This window comes from Coregonus lavaretus, assembly GCF_964263955.1.
Source record: "Coregonus lavaretus genome assembly, chromosome: 9".
NCBI classification, from domain to species: Eukaryota; Metazoa; Chordata; class Actinopteri; order Salmoniformes; family Salmonidae; genus Coregonus; species Coregonus lavaretus.
In genome coordinates this window covers 45,802,807-45,814,593 of record NC_139996.1, presented here as the reverse complement: position 1 = coordinate 45,814,593, position 11,787 = coordinate 45,802,807, and the positions used below count along the sequence as shown (strand labels likewise).

Sequence of the window (11,787 nt, the reverse complement as noted above, 5' to 3'; positions counted from 1 at the left end):
ACAGTAAATGGCAAACAAAACTGTTTACTCATGTTCCTGTTAGCGTACGTGGATTTCTAGATAAGCTCTGCATTGCAATGGCTCAGTGGGTTGACTGATTGTATGGAGGGATAGTGATAGCAGGAGGGGGGTGGGGGAGAAAGAGCAAGAAGGAGAGGTAAGCAGGTTTCTGACTGAGTTGAAAGACAGAATTCTGCCAGTTTCTCCATGTGACCCCCGCCAAGGCTGGCGGGGAAGTGAACTGCTGCTTTTTCATCTGCCTAAACAGCACCAAACACTAACTGCAGCCTGGCTGGGATATCTTGCTCTCTCACCAGGCACACTCTGAATCTCGCCATGGCTGTTACAGTGAGTAAGGGCTCTATTCAATCTGTATCGCTGAAGTGTTACAGATTGCGCAATGGAAATGTAAAGGTCATTTCCGATTGAGCCCACATGTGCAGCGCTTACCGTGTTTGCAGTCTCCGCTAACGCGGGAACATTCAATCATGCAGTTACGCTTAACTTCCGCGATACAGATTGAAGAGCCCTTAGTGTGGGGGTTGTGGAGTGGATTATGCACACACAAACACACACATGCTTGCGTGTGTTTCTAGCTAGGTTGTGTGTGTGTAGTGAGTGAGATTGGAACCCATTTTGCAGATGCCACAGCGAGTGGAAAATGACCCAGCTTCATTGTTAGACTGGTCCAGATAGTGCAGTAATGTATGGCCGGTATCATAACAGTGAGAAAAGACGGCGGCTGGGAGAGGAAGAGAGCAGAAAAATCTCCCCATCATGCCAGGGGCAGTGGCATAAAAGCGCTGGTGTAGCTTTATATTTCTCCCTGCTGTCATTTTTATGTAACGACCCATTAAACCGGGTGGCGTCTCGTTTGTCTACTCCCTCACAAATGTGTGTTCGTCAACAAAATGGGGAGTGTGCCAACGTTTGGTGTCATTGAAGGTCCAAGATAACAAGAGGGCACACACTGGCTTTGAGTCACATATCTGTATTGATAATAGAGCTGTGAGCTTCAGAGACAGGCTGCTAGCTTTCATCGACTTGGTAAAGCCTTGTATCGAGGAACCCCCCCCCCCCCTAAGTTTGTAGACCTGCCATTTCAAACATATTTTATCACTAACAAATTGCTTTTAATTTGTGGCACAAAATACCTTTATATTTGTTGTGATATAAACTGTAGCCTACATCCTTTCTAATAGTAAAGGCTTATTGATTTCCCCTTCTTGTGTAAGCTTCATTCCATGGCACTTGATACTGATTCTAAACGAGCAAGTAAACCCCAAATGAATTTGGCACATACTGTAATACATTTCTCAGATATGGCCCAAATATAACTTGTGTTTTTCAGAACATTGCTGGTGATTTTGCAGCCGAGGCTCAATTCAATTCCCAATCCCTGAGGACATCTAACCACATAACCTGGTCCACAGCAGGGCCTGGGGGTCCTGAACCCTCACAGGTGAAATTCCCCTACATTGACTAACTCCACAGTCTTGCTTGACAGGGCATCTTTTTCCAGAGGCAGCTCAGTGAAAAAAGTGGCTCATTATATTACCTAAAGGTCCATGTCATCACCTTTCAACTGCCCTGGTCCCTCCACCTTATTAGGTTAGGCACCATTATTTTAATGCAGGTATCCATTTTCTCCCAAGTGTATTAAAGTACCCTAACCTTTACTTCCTTCTGACCTTGTCAGTTAACTGGAAGTTAATCAAGTTCAGTCACAATGACACGGATAAGACAAATCTCTTCCGACCCAACAGCATTTCATATAGTTGAACATCAGTGATCACCTGCATTTCCAATGTATTTAAATTAAAGTGGCAATATGTAACTTTTTGAGCGACGTGACCAAATTCACATAGAAATTTGTGAGTTATACATCTATCATTCTACTTGAAAGCAAGTCTAAGAAGCGATAGATATGTTCTATGTGCGCTATTTCTATGCTTCACATTCTTAAGTTTTGTTTTACTTTCGGTTTTGTACACCAGCTTCAAACAGCTGAAACAACAATATTTTTGGTTATGGAAAATATATTTCACAGCGGTTTAGATGGTAAAATGATTATCTACACTATACTAGCTTATTTTGTCACATAAACTGAAATTAGGCAAACTATTAGAGTTTTAGCAAGCAGGAAATGGTGGAGCGATATCTGCAAAGAGCAACGTTAATAATCATAGGTTCCTGTGTGTGTTTTTGTGAATTTGTGGGATTTGATAATGCCGCTGTGTGAAAGAGCCTATAAGTCTGGTATGCAAAACGACCTCAACCCTCTGACAACTAATTCTGACTACTGAATAGACAATGTATTATTGCATTATAGTGTTGGAAATGAATGTCCTGCAAACCATCATTACATTGGCCGATTGCAGCAGGCATAACACAGTCAATAACATGTCCACACAATTATTCCGAGGTTTAAATACTCTTTATTTACTTAGAATGTTCCACTTTCAACCAAAATAGACAGACCTCCACATAATTCTTCATACATATCTGTAACATCTTGAAACCTGCAAGATCACAGAGGGGGTTTCTGTTGTACGCTTGTTTGGGGTTTTATTGGTAAAAACGTACAAATATATCAGGATCTCAGTTGTAACCTAACGAGAGAGTGCTGTGTGTGTGTGGTGTCATTACTCTTGCACTGAGAAACCTTACAAGAAAGAGTTGATCTGTGCTACACAGTGCCGAGCCTCATTAAGCCTCATTACACTGCACTTCCCACAGCGTTGTATTGACACCACACACGCACACACACAACACACTCCGTAGGGGTGACGGCTAGGGCCCCACAGCTTCTAGTGGAGTAATGGCCTTTCAGACACACACACTGCTCTCCCCTCCATAGGGGAGCCGCACTCTGCTACAGTCAGCAACTCTCAGCACTCCTATACTGTAAAGTGGGTCGGCATAAATGAGGGGGGCACCTCCAAGATTAAGAATGTACCATTAAGAGTGGCCCCGCTGATACAGAGAGTTCTAATGGGCCTGGAAGTGAACCAAACTGCCGACACCAGAGTTCAAGAGTTGAAGGGGTGACTAGTGTTGGTGGAGGGGTGGTGTCACAGTGGATGATGAATCAGCGTAATTCTGTTCTGCCGAGCTAAAGGATCTTGGATGGATGGACGACCATCTGTCTGATAGCTGCCTGGTAGAAAATTCAGAGAGGTGAGTGCATGGTCAGAAAGGAATTGTGAATGCAGGCAAGATTCCTCACAAATGAGGATGCCAAAGTAGATGTTCTAATTTCAAAAGGAGAGGGGTAGGGATTGGTCAATGTGCCCCCTGGCTAAAATATTAGTCCTTCTGCCACTCGTTTGTCTCTTTCCTTGTCCTAATTTAGGCCAGACTGCATGTATGATATAAAAGAGCGCTCTCATCTCCAAGTAGGGGACGTGTGACTGCATCTCAATCTGCAGCAATGTCCTACTTATGCACACCCAGATAATTTAGAGTGAGTGAAAAAGAGGTCCCACTCAAACATGACATATAGCTAACTAGGGGCAAATCTTTTCACATCACTTTAACCTAGTGGATAAGGCCATCTACCCATAAAAAATATCACTCAACCTTACAACCAGCACTCAAACTACAGCATATTCCATACTACTCCTTTTCAATTCAGGAAATGAATTGAGAAACTAGCATGTTAGGAATTATTCTTGCACAATTGTTCTACTGTACCTCTCCTCATAGAAAATGTAATTCAAGAGGCTGACAATGTACACTACTACACTTTGTACCCCCATCCTCAAGGATCTCATGAAAATCTCAAACTACCGTTAGACAAACTGAATGTTTAAGGATTATCCTTTATCTCAGCTGCATGAATAAGACCATTCTGAGACTGGATTTGAGGGAAAACTAGACAATGAACAAACTTTAACAAAGCTGTGTCTTTGAGGAATACACAGAGGGAGACAGTGGATTGGGGATTGGAGTGATGGTGTCATTTGCTTTTGAAATGACAAATCAGGATGTCTCTTAGTCCCTTGACAAACATGCACAATCTGACAGAACGCAGCCTGAATTTTTGCACGGATGCCATGTCAAAACTGTTCAAACAATGTTATTTCACACTAGATAAAGTCATACTGAGAAATGGCTCAAGAATATGACAGTGATGAACTGACCAGCTTTAGTGACACAGCTTCTGAAACAAACAACTCTAACCACACTTCAAGGGAGAATTCTAAAAGAGTATGCTACAATGTACTCAGTCTTTGATTCAGTTTTACAGCAGCTACATTGTTACATATACATAAACATATACTTAAATATGTTTCTATGTGGCACAGCAGAAGTAACATGTCCTTAGATTAGAATACAGATGGCTTGTAATTCTATCCTTCCAAAATCAAGGAAGAGTAGAGTTCTTCAAAAGCTAATCTTCTATTGTTCAAGACACGTCTCAGATCAGCATCACAATATTTTACTTTCAGGCAGACAATGGGGATGCTATGTGGGCTCTACTACTAACTGCGATGTTAAGTCAATGGCAAAAGGGAGTATAACGGATGTTTTAGTCAAAATCACTGCACAATGAGTCTAAACCAAGCTACATCACCGTAGCATACAGCAGAGACTCGTATTTTGGTCAGATGGGGGAAAACAACAGCCGTTTGCTATTCACTGTTGTCACAGCATATTCATGTTCAGCACCATGAACTGCTACAATTTTCCATGAACGGAGCAGCAAGACCAGCGTGACAGTGTGGAGGGAAATGACACCCAGCATAGTATGTGCAGCAGGGGATTATATGATATGCAGGGCACCAAGCGCACACACACATAACTGTTTTCTGATAGCTTTTCCATTTTTTGTCATTTTAGCAGACGCTCTCATCCAGATTTTTCAACTAGTCTGCTCGGGGATTCGAACCAGCGACCTTTTTGGTTACTGGCCCACACTCTTGAAGGAAAACTCCACCCAAAAATGATCTTTTAGTATTTGTTTCAGTAGTCCATTGTTTGATATAGTCCCAAAATATTTTGCATGTCAGCAATCAAGTTAAGATATATAACTTTCAAAATACAGAAATACAGCCGTTATGATGCAAAACGCAGCATGATTTGATGCAAAATGCATCATACTGGCTGTATTTCTGTATTTTGAAAGTTATACATCTTGAAAACTTGATTGCTGACATGCAAAACATTTGGTACTATATCAACAATGGACTAATGAAACAAATGCCAAAAGATAGTTTTTGGGTGGAATTTGCCTTTAACCTCAACCTGGAATGACATTGCAGCAAATGGCAGAGATAGCTTGGTAAAATGTGCCTATTGCTACTTTTTTCATGCTACCAAGTCACACGTTTTAGTGCATAAACAGTGTTGATGCGCTACATTGTTGAGTTTTCAACATCCCATGTGAATCTAGCCAATCTGGACATTTTGTGTACCATTAGATTTGGTGATGGTTTGTTTCAATGTCACATTAAAGGAGAATGTAGTTTTTTTTTGTCTCAATTTTTTACCCCAACCAGCGATTCAATTCCTCATCCTTGTTGTGCAGTACGGGGGCTCTGAAAAAACATGAACAAATGCTTAAAAAACACCCAAATATGTCCTTTTAGAAACTGAAAAGCTCCCAGTATAGTGATGCAGGTCTTTAGATGTTGTTAGGAATTGAAAACTGTTCAAGGTGTGGATAAATGCTGGATGCAAAAGATGAGGCAAACAACTTCTATATTTAAAGGTTTAATAGAGAGACATATGGATATGAAGAGACGGACACGTTCTTCTAAGAGATTCACAGCAAATCTACCACCAGAGGGGAGGGCAGACCCAAATACTCTTGCCTTATCTGTTCGCTGTTTCATCCTTCCATGCCTGGTGCCAAAGCATTAAATCAAGTCTGAGACCTTGGGGTTGAATAGACTATATACATTTGAAACATCTTAAATCGCTTAAGGACACCCATGGCCAATTTTATGGCTCAAGGGCCCAGATAACAGTTACTAAGACCTGCTTTACGGTGACCTCTGGCCTTAGTGAGGGTACCTAGAAGCCAAATTCCAATATTGTACACATGAAATTGTGTCATTCTGAACTTTATCCGCAACGTTATATTCCATTTTGTTGCGACTGGAGTGATACCTCTCCGTCCATTCTAGCAGCAGGCTACATGGAGAATGGAACAGCTGGATGGGGGAAACTCGAGTCGCACAAAAAGGAATATAGCGTTGCGGAAAAGATCGGAATGACACAATTACATGTGTACAACATCTAAAGACCTGCATTACTATACTGAGAGCATTTCCGTTTAAAAAATCACGTATTTGGGTGTTTTTGGAGCATTTGCTCATGTTTTTTCAGAGCCCCCGTATTGCAAAACAAGGATGAGGAAGTGAATCGCTGTTTGGGGTAACTTTCTCACAAACACGTGAAATCGCAAAAAAGTGTCTGGACCCTTGTAGAACATTCCATTTACATACAAAATACAGATTATGTTTGTAAAAAAGCTAACTTCTCCTTTAAGGTGAGAGTCTGGATGGTATCTGGTACCCCTGGAGCAGTGTTTCCCAACTCCTGTCCTCGAGAACCCCCAACAGCACACATTTTTGTTGTAGCCCCAGACAAAAACAACTGGGGCCTCATTTATCAATGTGCGTGCGCACAAAAAAGACTAAACCTTGCATGCAGCAGTTTTCCCGCAAAGATTGGTATTTACCAATTTTGAACTTGATGGGAAAGCGTGCATAGCTCCACGCAAATCTCAAACCATACAACTTCTAGTGGTTGATCTAGTGGTATTGCAAGCAAATTATGTTATTTTGGGGGAAATGGAGGTGTTTGATGCACAGGAATTATAAGAATGTTAGGATAACAAAAACATTAAAACGTTGGTCTAATGATAAAACAGATGCATTTGCCGTTGGTAAGAAGATCGCATAGCAGCATGTTGCCTAATATATTCATTTTACTTATATAGACCTAAATCATATTGCAGGACATCTCTCCTTTTCTGACGACTGGTTTATTCCCGCTACGCAACAAATATTAGGCTACCATTTATCCATCACTTATTCAATAACCAACCATGCTCGAAAGTAAATAGGTATATGACAGTATGGGTAGGCTACAGTATTAATGTGCGATAGGAGTGAGACATAATAGCCTATTAATCTCAGAGCCTATACCAAGGCAAGAGATAGAAACACAATCATCTATTGATTAACAGAATATTGAACAACAATTAGTATTTTGCATAGAAGTGTGGGCTGTAGCATTTACTTGTAAATTGTTTGAATGGACAATCAATCTTGCAGTACGCGCGGACAGTGTTTGCACTCGCTATAGGTGGCATATGTCACTGCAAAAGATTGAAATGTGATAGAATTTGCTATTGCGATTTATTTTAGACACGATCATGGCCCAGCTCCAACATCTCAAAATCATACAGCAAATGAGGGCATTGTTGTTACCATAAAAGGTGAATGGAGGGTGTTTTCCAGGTCGGGTTGTAGTGCTCGTTCACAAGCCCACAAATATAGTATGGCTCTGATTAAAGCATGAAAACATGCGTATATGTTGCGTGCGACAGTTTGATACATTTGTTGTGCACGCAAATCCTAGAATCTCCACGTACGCCAGAACTAAGTAAGAAATGCATGAACGGTTGATAAATGAGGCCCCTGGTTCAACTTGTCAAGGGCTTGATGATTAGTTGACAAGTATAATCAGTTGTGCTTGTTCGGGGCCACAACAAAAATATGTACTGTTGGGGGCACTTGAGGACTGGAGTTGGGAAACACTGCCCTAGAGAGTTCTCTGGTTCACCCAATATCCGATCATCCATACAAATGTATTCAAATTCATGCTTTTTAGGTGCAGGGAAATAACTTCCAACAACGCATTACTTAAAAGGTCAAAATGCATAGGGCCTATTTGAAACAAAAGTGCAAGCAGCTAGTAAAATTCAAACATCCTCTAATTAAATGTTTTCTCCAAATGCATAAATAAACAAAATGTTGTAACAGTTATTCATAATTTGGAGCATCATACACTGTAACACGTGCAAAGAGGAGTTCTACAAATGTTGAGCAGCATGTTAAGTGCTAGGTTAACATCGCTCTATTGCAAAAGGAGAGTCGAAAAGGGGGAAAGGCTACATTCAATAATGTTTAGTATTTTCATGATTTCTTCTTCAGTATAGTGGATGTGGATAGTGAACCTCTCTGTAAGTGTACCAGCACCAGCACTCTTTGAACTGTGAACTTGTGAACTCTAAAATGTGGCGGAAAAACAAAAATGGCTCCAGGTAAAAAATGTCTGAAACACCTAAAAGTACATCAGAAAAAGGTAGTGCACAGGGCGACATCCTTTTTTAAAAATGCAGTAGGACTGTTCCAGTGACTTTGATAAGGTAGGGCAGCAGAGGGGGATCTATATTGCACACGGGTTGGCAAGGTCCTCAAACACAGGCTGCTCTTCGATCCCTCGCGCAAACAGCTTGATCAACTGGCAGTGCACTCTGTAAGAGCAGAAGACAAAAAAGAGATTGTTTGCTTAAAACAAAGGCAAGAAATCAAAATGTTGATTTTTTGCACTGCGCTTTCAGAAGTGGGTTACAGTGCATTCGGAAAGTATTCAGACCCCTTCACTTTTTCCACATTTTGTTACGTTACAGCCTTATTCTAAAATTGATTAAATCGTTTTTTCCCACTCAATCTACACACAGCACCCCATAGTGACAAAGCAAAAACAGTTTTTTTCTTCTAAAATAAACCAAATAAAAACTGAAATATCAAATTTACATAAGTATTCAGACCCTTTACTCAGTACTTTGTTGAAGCACCTTTGGCAGCGATTACAGCCTCAAAGCTTGGCACACCTGTATTTGGGTAGTTTCTCCCATTCTTCTCTGCAGATCCTCTCAAGCTATGTCAGGTTGGATGGGGAGCATCGCTGCACAACTATTTTCAGGTCTCTCTAGAGATGTTCGATCGGGTTCAAGTCCGGGCTCTGGCTGGGCCACTCAAGGACATGCAGAGACTTGTCCCGAAGCCACTCCTGCGTTGTATTGGCTGCATGCTTAGGGTCATTGTCCTGTTGGAAGGTGAACCTTCGCCACAGTCTGAGGTCCTGAGCGCTCTGGAGCAGGTTTTCATCAAGGATCTCTCTGTACTTTGCTCCGTTCATCTTTCCCTCGATCCTGACTAGTCTCCCAGTCCCTGCTGCTGAAAGAAATCCCCACAATATGATGCTGCCACCACCATGCTTCACCGTAGGGATGGTGCCAGGTTTCCTCCAGACGTGACGCTTGGCATTCAGGCCAAATAGTTCAATCTTGGTTTCATCAGACCAGAGAATCTTTTTCTCATGGTCTGAGAGTCTTTAGGTGCCTTTTGACAAACTCCAAGCGTGCTGTCATGTGCTTTTTACTGACGAGTGGCTTCCGTCTGGCCACTCTACCATAAAGGCCTGATTGGTGGAGTGCTGCAGAGATGGTTGTCCTTCTGGAAGGTTCTCCCATCTCCACAGAGGAACTCTGGAGCTCTGTCAGTGTGACCATCGGGTTCTTGGTCACATCCCTGACCAAGGCCCTTCTCCCCCGATTACTCAGTTTGGCCAGGCGGGTCTTGGTGGTTTGGCTGAGTCCTGGTGGTTCCAAACTTCTTCCATTTAAGAATGATGGAGGCCACTGTGTTCTTGGGGACCATCAATGATGCAGACATGTTTTGGTACCCTTCCCCAGATCTGTGCCTCAACACAATACTGTCTCTGAGCTCTACGGACAATTCCTTCGACCTCATGGCTTGGTTTTTGCTCTGACATGCAATGTCAACTGTGGGACCTTATATAGACAGGTGTCTGCCTTTCCAAATCATGTCCAGTCAATTGAATTTACCACAGGTGGACTCCAATCAAGTTGTAGAAACATCTCAAGGATGATCAATGGAAACAGGATGCACCTGAGCTCAATTTCGAGTCTCATAGCAAAGGGTCTGAATACTTATGTAAATAAGGTATTTCTGTTTTTTACTTAACCTGTTTTCGCTTTGTCATTATGGGGTATTGTGTGTCGATTGATGAGGATTTTTATTAATTTAATCCATTTTAGAATAAGGCTGTAACGTAACAAAATGTGGAAAAAATGAAGGGGTCTGAATACTTTTTGAATGCATTGTATATTTGCACAGCAGGTTATAGGGAGTGGTGACGTACCCGACTTCAATGGCTGCATGGGGGAGGATCTCGCCGTCACAGTTCCAGCTGCTGTAGGCAGGGCTGCAGCTGCAGGCCGGGTGGTCTCGGCAGATCTGGCTGAAAAGCCGCTTGCCGTTCTCCCTCAGGTCCAGCTCTGAGTCGCTCTGGCAGTGGCGCGGCGTGAAGTGGAAACGCCGCACACGGTGCACTTCTACAAAGGTCATGTCAAACTGAAGGGGAAAGAGACAGAAGGTCACGTCAAACTGAAGGGGAAAGAGACAGAAGGTCACGTCAAACTGAAGGGGAAAGAGACAGAAGGTCACGTCAAACTGAAGGGGAAAGAGACAGAAGGTCATGTCAAACTGAAGGGGAAAGAGACAGAAGGTAATGTCAAACTGAAGGGGAAAGAGACAGAAGGTCATGTCAAACTGAAGGGGAAAGAGAGAAGGTCATGTCAAACTGAAGGGGAAAGAGACAGAAGTGAGAGAGTGAACTCCCTGATACAGGGAATTGAAGTGTTAACCATCTCATGCAAACACTCCTATGGACCCGGGTTGGAGTAGCCATAAAAAACATGACATCATTGCAATAGCCCCATCCAGTGTGGTTACCTGGTCGTATTTGCTGGTGTGGCGTAGCAGGTGGCGCAGGAAGTTGAATCGGGAGCACTTGCGCACGAGGATGAGGTCGGTGGTGCCGTCAGCGAGGTGGGCGGCGGGGGACAGGCCCTTGGGGCTACGGGGACAGGCACAGCTCATACTGGCCGCGTTGATGGCCAGGAATTTCCCTCTGATCACCCGCCATCCCCCTTCGTATTCTGGGATAGAGCAGAAATAGAGGTTGGTGCTTTGAGGTAAATGCATAGTGTAGGTTTTTGTAGAGACCCATGGTGTGTGGGCTTGAGGTTAATTGGTGTTCAGCCAGAAATACTTACCACTGTCTGAGACATCTGGATCAGTCTTGCAAATCTCTGGGGCGTCCTCGGAATACAGCTGTCCGTTGTGTTGGCATATGAAGCACCTGGAAATCAGGGATGGAGTGAGGACAGGGGAGAATGGAGTTGGCTAGCCAAATGAGCAATTTGCTTTGCACCATCTAGATGATATTTACATAGACAAACATGGGTATAATACTAAACTACACAATTGGTTGTGGATATTATTGGACAGGTTGCATTTGTCCAGTTGTACATACCCAGCTCTACACCTGGTCTTGTCTCGTGGTGTTCCCAGTATGTCAGTTGCTGGTAGAAAAGACACAGTCCCTTCATAGTAGTGATGTGTGAGAAACGTCTTAAAACCTGCACAAACAATAGCATACAATATCATTAGCAACCAATGGCAACAGTCTACCGCAACAGTATCAAAGTGATGTTTCCTAAGTGTTAAAGCTACTCTTCTGACCTACCTGAAAAGTCGTATCTGGCTGGTCCCATCCATCGTTTCCTCTCGCTGTCTGCCAGCACGTCGCCATAGAAACCGTACCCAAGCAGGGACACAGAGTACCTCAGGAATGTGTTGTTGTGATGGACCGAGCACACGTCCATTGGCTGGGCATCTCCTGTGAAGACACGCCCCAAAGTCTAGTATGAGTGATCCTCCACAGATAATGTGTGTA

General features: G+C 42.9%; 1 protein-coding gene across 3 annotated transcripts in view; it reads right to left on the bottom strand.

Annotated features, from left to right (window-relative positions):
* Positions 1-2,421: 2,421 nt before the first annotated feature.
* The window catches only part of LOC311135154 (ceramide kinase-like), a 29,993-nt gene continuing 20,627 nt past the window's right edge, over positions 2,422-11,787 (bottom strand). For all 3 annotated transcript variants that reach the window (XM_084169052.1, XM_084169053.1, XM_084169054.1), the window contains 6 exons: positions 11,578-11,730; positions 11,365-11,470; positions 11,105-11,190; positions 10,782-10,987; positions 10,189-10,400; positions 2,422-8,494 (listed from right to left, as the gene is read on the bottom strand). In XM_084169052.1, the coding sequence (XP_084025178.1) occupies positions 8,407-8,494; positions 10,189-10,400; positions 10,782-10,987; positions 11,105-11,190; positions 11,365-11,470; positions 11,578-11,730 (851 nt within the window). In that variant the 3' untranslated portion in view covers positions 2,422-8,406. The remainder of the gene's footprint in view (positions 8,495-10,188; positions 10,401-10,781; positions 10,988-11,104; positions 11,191-11,364; positions 11,471-11,577; positions 11,731-11,787) is intronic.